Raw genomic sequence first — 18,075 nt, 5'->3', positions numbered from 1 at the left:
ACGCATATGTCATTTAGTATTTATAATACTCATGAGTTGAGATTCTAATTTTAGTCTAATTATGAAATTTAACATTTTAATTTTTTTTATTTTATTTTATGTATGTAAAATTGGTCTAAGTTTGGTAGGGGTTAAAATAATTATTTGGTTAATTAATATTTATACGTACAGTATTAATTAAGTATAACTTATACCTTATGGCTGCGTTTGTTACGAGATACAATTATATTAGGTATAAACTATACGGGGTATAAATTATATGGAAATTATATAGAAGGATAAAATAGTATAATTTGTATATACTATTATTGTTTGGTTTGAAGTATAAAACATTATATAAATAATATAAATTTATAATATTTTGTTTGGTAAATAGTATAAAATTTAAGTATAAGAATAAAATAATAATAATTTTATTTTTTTAATTTATTTTTATATTTGTAAATTATTTTTTAAATATTATTTTTAATTAACTTTAATGATATTTTAATATTATTTAAATTTTATTTTAATTAATTTAAATATTATATCAAATAAATAAATAAATAATAATATAATTACGTTAGTATTATTTCATAATTTTAATTAAAATATGAAAAATAATATATTTTTTAAAATTATTGAACTTTAAAAAGATAATAATTATAATTAATAATAATATTATTATTTTTATATTACTAAACATTAACTTTCTTTGTAAAAATAAATAAAATTTTAAATTATTTAAATTTATAAATAATAAAATTTTAAAACTAAGTTTATTTAATAAAAATATATATTATATACTAAAATTAAAAATAATAAAAACTTAATAATTAAACTTTAATGAAAATTAAATACACAAATAAATGTTAATATTTAAAAAATAAAATAAAAAATTATAAAAATAAATTAAGAATTTAATACCTACTTGTAATAGGTATAGGGTGTTACAAATTTATACCCTTTTCAAGGTATAAAATATACTAGGATTTTACTGTAGATATAAAATAATTTCAACCAAACACCTCTATAATTTTACTATTAGCATAATTATTCTATCCCAACAGTTGTAGTACCTCCTAACAAACACAGCCATAGCCATAGGTATAACTTAATACCTACCTAAACTAGTTACAATAAGTTATAAAATTTAATATATTTTTTTAATTTTAATTTTATAAAATTATTAAAAATTTAATTTCTTTATTATATTTTAAAATATAGTAATAATAATAAATTATATCTAATCATTAATTTAAATTTAACAATGTTTAATTTCAAATTTAAATAATAATAAATATACAATTACTTATTTTTATTTGATTTTTTTAATTTATATATATTTTTATTTCTATAAATAAAAATTATATTATTTGAAGTATAAAATTTTTTAATGTAATAATTTTTATATATAATTAAATATAATTATTATTTAAAAATAATAATAATGTTACTTAAAAAAAATAATAGTCATATATAAAATGAATTTATAAAATAAAATTGTATTTCATTATTAAAATAATATATATAATTAATTATATAAATTACTGATATTATTATTATTATTCATTAATATAATTTATATATATATAATTTATTTCTGAGACTAATTTATAATTATAAGTTTGAATTTTAAATATTATTTTATTTAAAATATTATTATTATTTTATATAAATAATTAATATTATTTCAATATACAAATATTTATAATAATAAATAAATTTTAAAATTAAATATTAATTAATATATAAATAAGTTTTATTTATAAAATTATATAAGTTAAATTATAAGGAATTTAATATAAAATAATGTAAACTATGTAATAATATTATTTATTTAAAAATATATTTATACAATAATTATATATTATTTTTTTATATAAATTCATCTAATTAATAATACAAACTACCTATAATAAACATTAAAATAATAATTATAAATAATTTAAAAAATATAAGATTGAAATAATAATTTACACTTTTTACTACTTTCTTATACCACCAACCAAACACAAAATAATAAAACATATATAATTTATACATATATTTTATTTCCAACTAAACATTAATGACCTACTTAATTCATAATTTATACCTCCTAATACTTACTTATAATTTATACCACTTACAACTTATACCTATATAACTAATTTATTGTATGAAACACTACCTTAGAATATATATATATATATATATATATATATATATATATATATATATATATATATATATATATATATATATATATATATATATATATATATATATATATATATATATATTAATTGAAGTATATTAATATAAAATGAAAAAATATTTATACTATTAAAATATATAATAAAAAGAAATAAAATTATTTATCAGTTAATTAGTTTTTTTATATATAATTTATTGTATTATTATATATATATAATACAAATTATGAGAAAATTATTATATAAATATAAAAATTTATTAAGAGAAAATAAGTTTTAATAAATATTGTAATAGATATATTTTTTATTATATAAAAATGTTATATATATATATATATATAATTATGAGAAGATAATTATATATATAGAAAAATATAATAAGAATATGAAATACTTTTTAAAAAGCTCATAAATATATATAGTAATAAAAAATTAATATATATATATATATATATATATATATATAATTATGAGAAAATAATTATATATTTAGAAAAATATAATAAAATATGAAATACTTTTTAAAAGCTCATCAATATATATAGTAATAAAAAATTAGTAAATATATATATATATATATATATATATATATATTATTATATAAACATAAAAATTTATTAAGAGGAGATATTTTTTTTATAATTGTGGTTATAAATATAAATTTTTATTTTATATTATATATATATATATAATTATTAAAAAAAAGATAATATTTATATATATATATATATATATATATATATTTATAATATATAAAATATTAAAAAGTAAATGAGTATATAAAATATTTATTTAAAATTTTATATTTAATTGTGGTGAGTTGAAAAAACTTTATTATATATATATATATATATATATATATATATATATATATATATATATATATATATATATATATATATATATATAGTATATATATATATATATATATATATATATATATTTATTTATTTATTTAGGCTAGTATTTAATTAAAAGCAACTAAAAACTATATTGGATTATATACATGATAAAATAATTAATTAATTGAAAATAATTTATAAAATAATTAAAATTTGAACTTTTTTAAATAAATTTAAAAAATATAAATGAATAAATAAATAAACTAAATGAAATATCATTTCAAATTAATATGTTTTAATATTAATTTTAATTTATATTGTTTTTAGTAAAAATATAATCTCATAATTTTAATATTTTATTATTTTGTCACAAAAAAATAAATATTATTAAATTATTTAAATAACTTAATTTTGTTAAATATAAAAAGTAAATTATTAAGTAAAATGTTCAAAATGTTTTCTTGCTGTCTTTGTTTTATTTGATTATACATAAATTGAATTATTATTTATTTTATTTTTAATTAATTAAAATACTAAATTATTCTATTTGATTATATATAAAATTTGCTAATGCATTTTGCATGTTTTCATTTACATATATATTTACATTTTAGTAGAGTTATTATAAAATTGACTTACTTTTCTAAATTTTTTTTATTATTTATTACCTCTCTCCTTAATTATTTTAGTCTCTTTCATTTCATTTAATATATATATATATATATATATATATATATATATATATTATATTTAATAAATATATATTTATAATTTTACCAAATTATAAATATAAAAATAGTAGTGAAAATGCATAATTTGATTTGTTATGTTTTAAAAATCATTTATTATTAAATTATATTATTTTTATTATAAATTATATTATTTTATAATCTCTTCAAGTTATATGAAATTTGGATTAAGTTTAGAGTTGAGTAAAAATTTGGGTTATTAACATTATTTATTATTAATTTATATTATTTTTATTAATAATTTATATATATGAGATAGATTCTTATAAAATATAATAGGATTAAAATTAATATTTTTATTATATATATATAATTTTATTATCAACACTCTTTAAATCAATATAAATATGTAAAACTATATAAATAGATAAAAACAAACTATAAATAAATATAAAATTACTCGTTTAAATTTATTTATTTTATTACAAAATATAATAAAATATATTTATATGAATACAAAAATAAATAAATAATAAGAATTATATTTTTTAGTTTTACAAACATTCTTAAGTAGATACACATTAATATAAAATTTAAATTTATATATATTTTATTGAAATCACTTTGTTTATATCTTTATATTTATTTTTTATTTAAAAAAAATATTTAATAAAATTATATTATTTAAATAAGTATAATATAATATTATAATTTAAACGAGCATGTTAATAATCAACAGAAAATAAGAGAAAAAAATAATAATAAATAGTAAATAGGAGAGAGATAAAAAATTAAACTAAAGAGAAGAGTTAGAAAAATTGTATTGAAACGGTTTATAATTTTAATTTTAGGTGTTGAGTTTGAATTTGAGTTTAAGTTTGAATCAGAAAATAAAATAAAATAAAGGAGTATGTCTGAGGCAGTAGTCCATTTTTATCAGCATCCGGCCGTGAATAGAATTCTATCGGCGGCAGGCATGACGCAGATACGGAGACTGAGTTTCTCTGTCAGCTTCTCGAAATCTGCAGAGAATCATCCAATTCTACTGGAAACTGCGAATCACGTCCCTCTCTCTCCAGTAAGCTTTCTGGAACGAGCATCCAGGGTTTTCGGTGACAGGACATCCGTCGTCTACGGTCCTCTCCACTTCATTTATATATGAGGTATGATAAACCCAACGAAGGGTTAGCGAAAGTAAGGCCACGAATCCTACGTGGCCTTGCCAGCTAAGAGAGAGAAAAATCAAAACAAAATAAAAAAATTAAATATTTCAGTTTCCCTCTCTTTCTCTTCTTTCCTCTCTTTCTTCTTTCCTCTCTTTCTTATTTTCATTTATCACTTTCGGCGAACCCCGATTTCTTCTCTGGCGATTTTTCTCTCCGGCATCTCCGACTTCTTCTACTTTCTTCATATTCTTTCGATCGAAAATGGTAAGAGAACTCTTTCGTGTATGTTCACTTCATTGTCTGCCTTCGTGTTCACTTCATACTATCTTTTCAGGGCTGGTGGTCCAGGTACATCTCCATACAAGACTTCAAAATCTCCCAGATCTCAAAGGACAAGGTAAATAACATTTTCTCTTTAGAATCGTAGATCATTTTAATGATTTGAAGATCGTTTAGTTTTTTGCGGTTAGGGTTAGGGATTTTAATGATTTTAATGATTTTAACGATAGAAAACTATGATTATTGTGTATTTGCTGCATTATGAGTCCGGAATGGATGGTTTAGAGACCCGAAAGTATGATTGTATAATGTTTGCCTGTTATGAGTCCAGAAAATGTGATTTCGGGACCCGAAAGTATGATTATATAATGTTTGGCTGTTGTTATGGGTTTAGTTGCAGAACTAATTTCAATTAGGTTGTAAGAAAAACCATTTCTGGTCCCGAAATCACTCATTTCTAGTCCCGAAACCACTCATTTCGGGTCCCGAAACTAGCTTTTCTGGTCCCGAAACCAGTTTTTCTGGTCCCGAAACCAGCATTTTTGGTCCCGAAATCACCATTTTAGGGTGATTTCAAACTCCGAAATGGTTTTTATACGATCTTTTATGGCTATTTTATTTTTGTATAAACCAATAATCTTATTGTAATGTTAATTTGATTTGTAGGTCATGTATGAAGATCCAAATATTCTTATTGATCAAGTTAATGAAGAAATGAGATTATTTGAGATTTCTCAAATTGTAGGTTGTATTTTAAATGTGATACAAACGACAGATTGTAACATTGTAATAAATGTTTAATTATGTAAATTTCTAGTATAATAACATTATCTTCAATTATTTTTGATTTTCTAAGATTCATTATAATGTTTCAGATTAAAAAAAATAAAAAAAAATGTCCCCGAAATCACTCATTTCTGGTCCCCGAAACCACTTATTTCGGGTCCCGAAACCACTCATTTCGGGTCCCGAACCACTCATTTCGGGTCCCGAAACCACTAATTTCAAAAAAAAAAAAAAAAAATTTTTTTTTTTTTGCCGTTTCGGGTCCTGAAACTACTCATTTCGGGTTCCGAAACCAGTTTTCTGGTCCCGAAACCAGCATTTTTGGTCCCGAAATCACCATTTGAGGGTTGATTTCAAACTCCGAAATGGTTTCTATACGATCTTTTATGGCTATTTTATTTTTGTATATAACCAATAATCTTATTGTAATGTTAATTTGATTTGTAGGTCATGTATGAAGATCCAACTATTCTTATGATCAAGTTAATGAAGAAATGAGATTATTTGAGATCTCTCAAATTATAGGTTGTATTTTAAATGTGATATAAATGACAGATTGTAACATGTAAATAATGTTTAATTATGTAATTTCTAGTATAATAACATTATCTTCACTTATTTTTGATTTTCTAAGATTCATTATAATGTTTTAGATTAAAAAAATTTTAAAAAAGTGTCCCGAAATCACTCATTTCGGGTCTCGAAACCACTCATTTCGGGTCCCGAAACCACTCATTTCGGGTCCCGAAACCACTCATTTCCAAAAAAAAAAAAAATTTTTTTTTTTTTTGCCGTTTCGGGTCCGAAATACTCAATTCGGGTTCCGAAACCAAACTTTTCTGATCCCGAAATCAATTTTTCTGGTCCCGGAAACCAGCTTTTCTGGTCCGAAACTAGCAATTTTTTGTCAATAATCTTATTGTAATGTTAATTTGATTTGTAGGTCATTATGAAGATCCAGATCTTTTAGAACTCTAATCTAAATCGATTCAGCAGCTAAACATAAACGTTAAACATAAATATTGATAGACAATCATTTCGAATGGAAGATGAACGAAAGAAAGAAAAAAGACTTATATTTCAATCGATCGGAAGATAAGAAGTCGATGAAACGTTTCAGTAAGATCAACAGTGGGTTGGGTTTTGGGAAATGGAAACGAAAAATAAAGAGAGAGAATTGTCGTGGGGGTTTTGGTTTTGGGAAAAAATGAAATGTTTCATTAACGGAATAAGTCTTACCATTTCGATCGATCGGAAGAGAAGTCGGTGAAAATGAAAGAAGAGAATCGCCGGTAGGTTTAGAAAAAATGAAACAAAAGAGAAAGAGAGAGAATGAAACAAAAGAGAGAGAAAGAATAAGATTTTGGTTTTGGGGGGAAATAGAAATATAGAAATAATAGGATTTTTGGTTTTGGGGGGAAATAGAAAATTTCAATTTTTTTTAATTTTTCTTCTCTCTCCTAACTGTACGTGGCCTTGCTTTCGCTGACTTGTCGTTGAGAATATCATTTCTCTTTATTTTTATATATATATATATATATATATATATTAATTAAAGTGAATATTATATATATATATAAATATAAAATGAAAATATATATATATATATTAAATAAAGTAAATATTATATATATATATATATATATATATATATATATATATATATATATATATATATATATATATATATAAAGAAAGAAAGATTATGAGAAAGATTATTATATAAATATAAAACATTAATAAGAGAAAATATTATTTTATAATTGTGGTTATAAATATAATTTTTTATTTTATATGAAATATTATATATATATATATTTATAATATATAAAATATGAAAATGTAAATGATTAGAGAAAATATTTATATAAATTTTATATTTAATTATGGTCAGTTAGAATTTTGTTTTGTTATTATATATATATATATTATTTAGGCAAGTATTTAATTAAAAAAATCTTAAAAACACTATACTGCATTATTAAAATAATTAATTACTTTGAAAATAATTTATAAAATAATTAAAATTTAAACTTTTTTAAATAAAATTTTAAACCATAAATAAATAAATCTCCTCTTCTAGTCTAGCAGCAAAAAAAAATGTGGATATTAAGTTCATAGAATTGAGCCCTTTAGACGGCAAGTTCTACGCCTGATTACATGGTTGATTGTGTTTGCGGACTACCTTCTTAATTCGTTGTTCTATTTTATTTTTGCAAAAATAAATAAACTAATAAAATATCATTTCAAATTAATATGTTTATCCCTCTCTATTCTAATTTATATTGTTTTTAGGAAAATATAATCTCATTGTAACTCTAGGAAGATTCCACTGGTCCCGTAGTTTAACATGGTTGGAGGACACGCGTCAATACGGGAAAATCTAAGGTGACTCGAGGTTCATTGCGTTTCAATTTTGGTGTGCGTGCTAGACACCTTTTAAAATGAAACATAATTTTAAAAGATTTTGACATTATCTATTGAAATTAACTATGTAAAAATAATTTAACTTTATTCAAATATATATATATATATATATATATAATGATACTTAATTTTTAAATTGTTCGGATTGCCGGGTCAAGAGCTGTGGTTAATTTGGATATTTATGTGAGAGTAAATGGATACTTGGGTCGGATTGTGGGTTGACCCGCCCATAAACTTAAAACGGTTAAAAATAAATTTAAAATTGTTATTTGTAGGTTTCAAACTTGCAACCTAACAAAACAAGTACAACCCTTTAACCAACTAAGCTAACAACACTTTATATTTAAGATTCGACATCAAATTTGATGAACGCGAGACATTTTATCAATAAAAGTTCAAATTTTTAACTAACTAATTTATATATATATAATGATGCTTAATTTTTAAAGTGTCCGGATTGCCGGGTCGAGAGCTGTGGTTAATTTGGATATTTATGTGAGAGTAAATGGATACTTGGGTCGAATTTTGAGTTGACCCGCCCATAAATTTAAAACGGTTAAAAATAAATTTAAAAATGTTATTTGTAGGTTTCGAACTTGCAACCTAACAAAACAATTACAACTCTTAACCAACTAGGCTAACAACACTTTATATTTAAGATTCAACACCAAATTTGATGAACGCGAGACATTTTAACAATAAAAGTTCAAATTTTTAACTAACTAATCTATATATATATATATATAATGATGCTTAATTTTAAAGTTTCTGGATTGTCGGGTTGAGAGCTGTGGTTAATTTGGATATTTATGTGAGAGTAATGGATACTTGGGTCGGATTGTGGGTTGACCTGCCCATAAACTTAAAACGGTTAAAAATAAATTTAAAAATGTTATTTGTAGGTTTCAAACTTGCAACCTAACAAAACAAGTACAACCCTTTAATCAACTAGGCTAACAACACTTTATATTTAAGATTCAACATCAAATTTGATGAACGCGAGACATTTTATCAATAAAAGTTCAAAATTTTAACTAACTAATTTATATATATATATAATGATGCTTAATTTTTAAAGTATCCGGATTGCCGGATCGAGAGCTGTGGTTAATTTGGATATTTATGTGAGAGTAAATGGATACTTGGGTCGAATTGTGAGTTGACCCGCCCATAAATTTAAAACGGTTAAAAATAAATTTAAAAATGTTATTTGTAGGTTTCGAACTTGCAACCTAACAAAACAATTACAACTCTTAACCAACTAGGCTAACAACACTTTATATTTAAGATTCAACACTAAATTTGATGAACGCGAGACATTTTAACAATAAAAGTTCAAATTTTTAACTAACTAATCTATATATATATATATAATGATGCTTAATTTTAAAGTGTCTGGATTGCCGGGTTGAGAGCTGTGGTTAATTTGGATATTTATGTGAGAGTAATGGATACTTGGGTCGGATTGTGGGTTGACCCGCCCATAAACTTAAAACGGTTAAAAATAAATTTAAAAATGTTATTTGTAGGTTTCAAACTTGCAACCTAACAAAACAAGTACAACCCTTTAATCAACTAGGCTAACAACACTTTATATTTAAGATTCAACATCAAATTTGATGAACGCGAGACATTTTATCAATAAAAGTTCAAATTTTTAACTAACTAATTTATATATATATAATGATGCTTAATTTTTAAAGTATCCGGATTGCCGGATCGAGAGCTGTGATTAATTTGGATATTTATGTGAGAGTAAATGGATACTTGGGTCGAATTGTGATTTGACCCGCCCATAAATTTAAAACGGTTAAAAATAAATTTAAAAATGTTATTTGTAGGTTTCGAACTTGCAACCTAACAAAACAAGTACAAACTTTAACCAAATTTGATTGAGATGTGGTTTGTCGAGGGATAATAGACCGATATCATTTGAAAGTAGTTAAAGAAATATGAATCAAATATTTAATTGACCAAAGTGTGAGGTCACGATGCTAATTATTAAAAAATATGAATCAAATATTTGATTGACAAAGTGAAAGTGTAAAGTCACGAAATGAGAGATTCATTCGGATAAAATATGTGATGAAACATGTGAGAAAATAAGTTGTGTTTATCGAAGTGAATAAAATGTGGAATGAGAGCGTTATATTTTTTATTTTAATAATTTTAAACATTGAATAAATATTATTATAATTTTTTTAATTTAATTTAATTTTATCCTTATCCGTGTGCATCGCACGGAAATTTTCCTAGTTTTAAAAATATGGGTATTTTTTTTACTTGATTTGAAATCTGGTTTAAATTAATTAAACATGATTAGTTTAAGAAAATATTATTTATTTGAAAATATAATTGTAAAATAATTTTAGAAAAAACAGTAAAAAAGTTACGTGTATAAACGTACTTTTATACTAGAGTTTTCATAAGAGGTTCGATATTTGGTTACGTTCGGAAAAGGGTTTTCGCGTTATATCATCTGCGCCCATTATAAACGATTTTAGTTTTTATAAAAGTCTGGCTATCAAAAATATTCTTTATAACATTTATTTTCTTTAATTAGTAGTATGGGGTCCTAAACAAGGATAAATTTATATTACGTAAATAGTTGTATAAAATTATTTAGAAGTGCATACATGCAATTGTAGTTATTTAAGATTGAGTACAAGACCTGTAAAATATTATAAAAGTATTAGAATTTAAAAAATAATTTTCAAACGGGGCCTTAGTCAAAATATTTGTTTGAGAATTATCCCAAAAATATTAAAAAATCATTTTCTAACCTCTCGGGATTATTTGAAAACGGGTTGGGGGTTCCATTATTACAAAAATAATTTTGGATTTTGAAAAGTGGAACCAAACATGCCTTAAGACGGGAGTCCTAGGGCTTGGGTCTATTTTAGTTGTCTGAGACCGGATGGGCTCGGTGTAGACCGAGGGTGGTCTAGATCGGGGCTCGAGACAATCGGTCAGAGGACTAAAGGGTTTGGCCCTAGGGTTCGGGAGGCTCTCGGTCTTGAACTCGGATTGTTCGGTACTATGTCTAGGAGTCTTAGTCCTAAATCTAGATTTCTCGGTTGTGGGTCCTATGAGTCAATCTTAGGCCAGACCTCTCGGTCCTATGTGAGAATCCTCGATCAGATTTCTCCGTCTTAGCTCAAGAATATCGGTCATAGTGCTCGGTCCTTTGTTTCGGTCCTTAGTTTCAGTCATAGGTCAATTTTCTCGGTCTTTGGTCTCGGATAGGAGTGAGAAATCTCGGTCCTCCTTCTCGGTCATCGGTCCTACAGGACTCGGTCCAAGAGGACCGAGTGTTCTTTATTTGGTTCAAAAGTTGTAGGTTTGTAACTTTTGATAAAGATCATGAAAACATGATCTTTATGTTGCAAATAAATCATATGGATGTAAGGATCATAACCACTAATCCTAAACCCGATCAATCGAAATCTACAACGATTGATTTTTCAAAATAGTTTTTAGAGCAAAATTTAGAAACTTTTGATTTAGGTCATCTCATGGCCTAATTCTTGTTCCAACAACTTCAAAATGATGTTACAATTGAACACGACTAAAACAAGAACATCAAGTGAGCTCTGTAAAAGACTTTAAAACTAAAATTTTAAGTTTTTATATCAAAAATTTCAAATCGATCAAACATGATCGGGATGTATGTAATATCATTTGAAAATCATCCTAACATGTTTACAAACATGTTATGTAACTATTTTAATCAAAATACAAACTTAAAAGCTCAAGAACACGAAATTCAAAATGTTCAGATTTTCAAATTAAATTTGTTTTATTATTATTGAGGTTGAATTAATGAAATCTCTTTCAACATAAAGTTGGACATCATTCAAGGATGGATTTCGACTATAAAAGAATAGAATATAGCCATAAATAAGATTAACCCGATCGAACTTGAAAAAATCTAATTTTTGAATCACAATTTAAATTACAGTAGGTCTAGAAGCTTAGTAGTGATTGGAGAACATTCCAATGATCTGTAGGAAGTTTTCCCAAGCCTTAAATCAAAGCTTTTAACGTCGGAGCAGTTTCTTAAAAAACCAGTCGTCAGAGTTCATATAAAAATATTTGAATAGAATGTAATATTTGGATTCAGTTCGATGGATTGAAAGAAGAACACTTATGGAGTATTTATTGAAGTCGAATTCATATAATTTGTCTTCTTAAACCTTATCATTTGAATTCTATTTTGTCCTTCGTAGCCTAGTTCTAGGGAATGTTTTGACTTTTGATCTTAGGAGAATTGAAGGTGACGGAGAAACGTGCACGTTGATGGAAAGGGAGGGATAAGGTTGAGAAATGGAGAAGATAGAGCTTCTGAAAGGTTGTCGGCGTCGAGCACGTTTCTCCGGCCTCTCGTTTTGTTTAAATGAACTCTCTATTGACGTTTTGTCGGTCGTTGAAGCGTCTGGACTAATTTATTTTTATTTTTATTTTTATTATTTATTACCTCTCTCTCCTTAATTATTTTAGTCTCTTTCATTTAATTATCAATATATAAATATAATATTTAATAAATATAGATTTATATTTTTGCCAAATTATAATTATAAAAATATTAGTGTAAATGCACAAAAAAAAATATATATTTGATTTATTATGTTTTAAAAATTATTTATTATTAAATTATTTTATTTTTATTATAAATTATATTTTATTTATAAACTTAGAGGTGAGTAAAAATTTTGGTTAAGCTTAGAGGTGAGTAAAAATTTGGGTTATTATGTTTTGAACATTATTTATTATTAAATTATATTATTTTTATTAATAATTTATATTTTTTAATTTGAGATAGATTTTTATAAAATATAATATGACTAAAATTAATTAATTATTATTATTATATATATATATATATATAATTTTAGAGGAGTGATAGAGAAAGGAAATTTGGTGAGGAAATGACTTGACATCACCTTCATTTCATTGGTTGGAAAATGTAAAAGTGGGAGGAAAGAGAGAAAAAAAGAGAAATTATTTGATTTTTTCAGCGAATATTATGCCAAGTCATTCCTTCATCAAATTTCCTCACCAAATTTCTCCACCTAAATATAAATATAATTTTTTTATTTTATATCTCTATATTTGTTTTTAATTATAAAAAAAAAAATTATTTAATAGAATTAGGCGCATGCGAGACAAAAAAAAAAATATAATAATAATAATAAATAGTAATTAGGAAAGAAAATATAAAATTTTAAACTAAAGTAAAGGGTGACAAAAGTTGTATTTAAATTGTTTATAATTTACATTTTAGGTGTTGAGTTTGAATCAGAAAATAAAATAAAGGAGTATTATGTCTGAGGCAGTAGTCCATTCTTACCGGCGGCCGGCCGTGAAAAGAATTCTACCGGCGGCCGGCATGACGCAGAAGATACGGAGACTGAGTTTCTCTGTCAGCTTCTCGAAATCTCCAGAGAATCGTCCAATTCTACTGGAAACTGCGAATCACGTCCCTCTCTCTCCTATAAGCTTTCTGGAACGGGCATCCAGGGTTTTCGGTGACAGGACATCCGTCGTCTACGGTCCTCTCCACTTCACATGGCGCCAGACTCGGGATCGCTGCGTCAGGCTCGCTTCCGCCCTTGCAGATCTTGGAATTTCAACAGGAGATGTAGTAAGTTTACTCGATCGATTTGAGAGATTTTGTTTGCTATATAAATTGATGATTGTTGAATTAATGATTGATTTGTATTTTCTAGATCTTATAATCTATTATATGGTTGATTTGATTTAATTAGGTGGCCACTCTAGCCCCCAATATTCCAGCAATGCATGAACTACATTTTGCAGTGCCAATGGCTGGAGCCGTCTTATGCACATTAAACACTCGCCATAACTCCTCCATGATCTCTGTTCTACTCAAACATTCAGAAAGTAAGATCCTCTTCGTGGACTATGAATTACTCGACCTCGCCATTGCTGCATCAGACCATCTCACAGACGAAGGAATCGAGCCGCCCATCCTAGTTGTGATTACCGATGGAATCGTCCCCTGTTCTTCAAAATTCCACGACTACGAGAGATTCATAGCAAACGGAAGAACCGAATTCGACATTAAACGTCCAAAATCCGAATTCGATCCGATCAGCGTAAACTACACATCCGGCACGTCTTCCCGTCCCAAAGGAGTCGTGTACAGTCATAGAGGCGCATATCTCAACACCCTTTCCAACTTATTCCTTCACGAAATGGCCAAACCACCTGTTTATCTATGGACCGTCCCCATGTTTCATGCCAACGGATGGTGCCTGGTTTGGGGCGTGGCGGCTCTTGGCGGTACCAACGTTTGCCTGAGAAAGGTCTCGGCTAAGAATATATTCGAGAACGTATCTCGCCATAAAGTCACCCATTTGGCCGGCGCCCCGACCGTTCTCAACATGATCGTCAATTCTTCGCCAACAGAGAGAGACCCACTTCCTCACGTGGTCGAAGTCATGACCGGAGCCTCTCCTCCCCCGCCGCAAATCTTTCTCAAGATGGAGGAGATGGGTTTTCGTGTCTCTCATATGTACGGATTAACAGAAACCTACGGCCCTGGAACCTCGTCAGTATGGAAACCCGAATGGGATCGTTTATCGTCGGACGATCGTCTGAAGATGAGGGCTCGACAGGGAATCCCCCATCTGGGTCTTGAGGAAGTCGACGTGAAGGACCCGGAAACTCTAGAGAGTGTCCCGAACGACGGGAAGACTGTCGGGGAGATCATGTTTAGAGGGAATACGGTTATGAGTGGATACCTGAAAGATCCCGAGGCTACAGAGGCGGCATTCAGAGGTGGGTGGTTCAGAACAGGCGATCTGGGAGTGATGCATCCAGACAGGTATTTAGAAGTTAAGGATCGGTCCAAGGATATTATAATTTCGGGTGGAGAGAACGTTAGCAGTGTGGAGGTGGAGAGAGTGCTGTATTGTCATCCGGCGGTTGTGGAGGCCGCGGTGGTTGGGAGACCGGATAATCACTGGGGGCAGACGGTGTGTGCGTTCGTGAAGTTGAATGATGGGTTTGAGGTGAAAGAGGATGAGATGATTAGGTTTTGTCGGGATCGATTGCCGCATTATATGGCTCCACGAACGGTGCTGTTTCAAGATTTGCCGACAACTTCGACCGGGAAGGTTCGGAAGTTTTTGCTTAGGGAAAAGGCAAAATCCTTGGGAAGCCTATTTTAGTTATTGGGTTAATCATCATCTTTATATCATCATAGACTTATTTAATAAAATAAGAATAATAAATTGTTGTTTGGATTACTTATTTTGAACGGCAAAATTGTTGTATTGTCTAATTTCAAGATTCTGAAAATAACCCAATTTCGTTTTTTTACAAATTATGTTGCGAACAACCTGTTGAACCGGATTTTAAAACCTTCATATTATAAAATAAGTTAATTAAAATGGTAAGAATTGAAGTGTCTTATGCTATATGAATGTGAAATAGATTGAAAATCAATTATTTATTAAATTATTTTAAGGTTAGTTTAAAAAAATAACTCAAATTATGAGAGTTGTTATTTATTTTATTTTTATTGTAAATACCATATTTACTTTGTCCACAATTTTCTCTCATTTACGACAAAGAAAGGGGAAAATTCAAAATCGAAAATGATAACTAATGTTGAGTTAGGTAGTCTACACTTATAATAAATTCTATAATAGTTAATAAAAGTTTTTTGGTTTATATTTGGGTTTGAATTTGGGCGTGACTAAAAGTTATTTAGATTTTATTACCTAAATGTTTACCTATAAATATATTATTATTAAGAGTTACATTGATAAGATAGATTTCTAGAGATATAAAGTGTGAGGCAAAAACTCTGTATTTCTTCTTTTTCATAGTGAAATCTAGTGGCGGTTGAAGTGAGCGTAACTCATTTGAGTGAATTACTATAAAACTATGTCTTCTTGTGTTCTTCTTTTCTTGCGTTTTTACAGATCATTTCAAATAAGTCAGATTTGAGAATTCAAATCATAACAATTGGTATTAGAGTTGTTATGCTATATCGAAGTATTGGAAACGATGTCAAGCAATAACACTATATGATATGGCATTGGAAGATTCGATGTAACATATTATGCCTTCTAGAGGATGTAGAATGAAGATTAACTCTACGGAAAGAAGCTCTATGTTCATTTGAGTGAGAAATAGAGAAGATAGATGAAGTTGAATGAAAACTTCTTGATATATAGGTTTTGGGAGTTGACCGATTGACGCTAACCAAGACGGTGCTCACAATGTAGAAAATGAGAAGACCATCATGGGTCTGATTAAAGCTCTTTTTGATATTTATGAGAAATCATTTGCTAACAACAAAGTACATTTAATGAAATGATTTTTCAATTTAAGAATGGTTGATGGTACTTTTGTTACTACTCGAATTTAATTCAATTGTGAATTAACTGCTATATATTGAGATTGATTTTGGGGGACGAAGTTAGTGCCCTAATTTTGTTAGCATCTCTACCAAATAGTTGGGAACCTATGAGGGCAGCAATTAGTAATTCAGTTAAAAATGCTAAACTGAAATTTATTGAAGTTGGAAATCGTATACTTACTGAAGAAGTTCGTAAAATTGATTATGGTGAAATGTTCAATGGTTCTACTCTGAATGTTGAAAATATGAGCAAAAGTAATGATAGAAATTTCAACCAAGGTAAGAGCATATCTATGTCGAGGAATAAGAGAAGTCTGTCTGTTGATAACCCGATACATTCATTTGATTATTGGAATTGTGGTAAACAAGGTCATTTGAAGAGGACTTCAAAACTCCGAAGAGAGACGGTGATGATAAAAATGATAGAGCTAACGTAGTTACAGAAATTGACACTAATTCGTTACTTCTATCTGTTAATAGCCCGATAGATTCATGTGTTTTGGACTCGGGAAATCACTGCCCACAAAAAATTAATGGAAAATTATATGGCTAAAAACTGTGAGAAAGCTTATCTCGTAGATGATGAGTCACTGAATATTGTTGGCATGGGAGATATCAAATTAAAGATGACAAGCGGTTCTATTTGAAAATTAATAAGGTGAGACACATTCCAATTTTAATGCGCAATCTGATTTCTGTTACATAACTTGATGAAGAATGTCACAATTTTAGTTGTAGAAATGGTGCGTAGAAGGTGACTAAAGGAGAAATAGTTGTTGCTCGAGGTTACAAAATTGGAACGTTATACACGACTTCAACTTTTAGAGAAACAATTGTTGCAATAATTGATGACTCGAAGGACAATGAGCTATGTCATTGCAGGTTGGGCCATATGAGCAAAAAATGGATGATTTTTTTTTGAAGAATGGACAAATTCTAGAACATTAGTTATGTGAAAACTGCATTCTTTAAAAATAGAAACGGGTGAGTTTCTTAAAGATTTGGAAGGATCTCAAGAAATAAATACTAGAGTTGGTACACACTCATGTGTGAGACCTGCACTTGTTTCTTTTATTGGCGGATCATACTACTACGTGACTTTTATAAATGATTTGACAAGAAAAATATGCGATTACTTTATGAAGCACAAGTTTGAAGTATTTGTTATTTTCAAGAAGTGGAAGACTTTGGTTGAAAATGAAACAAATATGAAGGTTAAGTGTTTGAGATCCGACAACAGAGGTGAATACATCAATTCAAATTTCAGAGAGTATTGTGCTGTGAATGAGATCAGTATGGTGAAGACTGTTCCCC

The 18,075-nt window shown here is 27.0% G+C and overlaps 1 protein-coding gene across 1 annotated transcript; it reads left to right on the top strand.

Annotated features, from left to right (window-relative positions):
- The first annotated feature begins 13,790 nt into the window (after window positions 1-13,790).
- On the top strand, window positions 13,791-15,562 carry LOC124918863 (isovalerate--CoA ligase AAE2-like). The gene is made up of 2 exons (XM_047458929.1): window positions 13,791-14,010; window positions 14,135-15,562. Exon 2 carries the CDS (start codon window positions 14,165-14,167, stop codon window positions 15,560-15,562), a length of 1,398 nt encoding a protein of 465 aa, XP_047314885.1. The 5' UTR covers window positions 13,791-14,010; window positions 14,135-14,164.
- Window positions 15,563-18,075: the final 2,513 nt, after the last annotated feature.

Source organism: Impatiens glandulifera, chromosome 1, assembly GCF_907164915.1.
Source record: "Impatiens glandulifera chromosome 1, dImpGla2.1, whole genome shotgun sequence".
NCBI lineage: Eukaryota > Viridiplantae > Streptophyta > Magnoliopsida > Ericales > Balsaminaceae > Impatiens > Impatiens glandulifera.
This window is presented reverse-complemented; position numbering and strand designations above follow the sequence as displayed.

Coding starts and splice junctions, on each gene's coding strand:
- LOC124918863 (XM_047458929.1), top strand. CDS start 14,165: ATGCATGAACTACATTTTGCAGTGCCAATGGCTGGAGCCGTCTTATGC.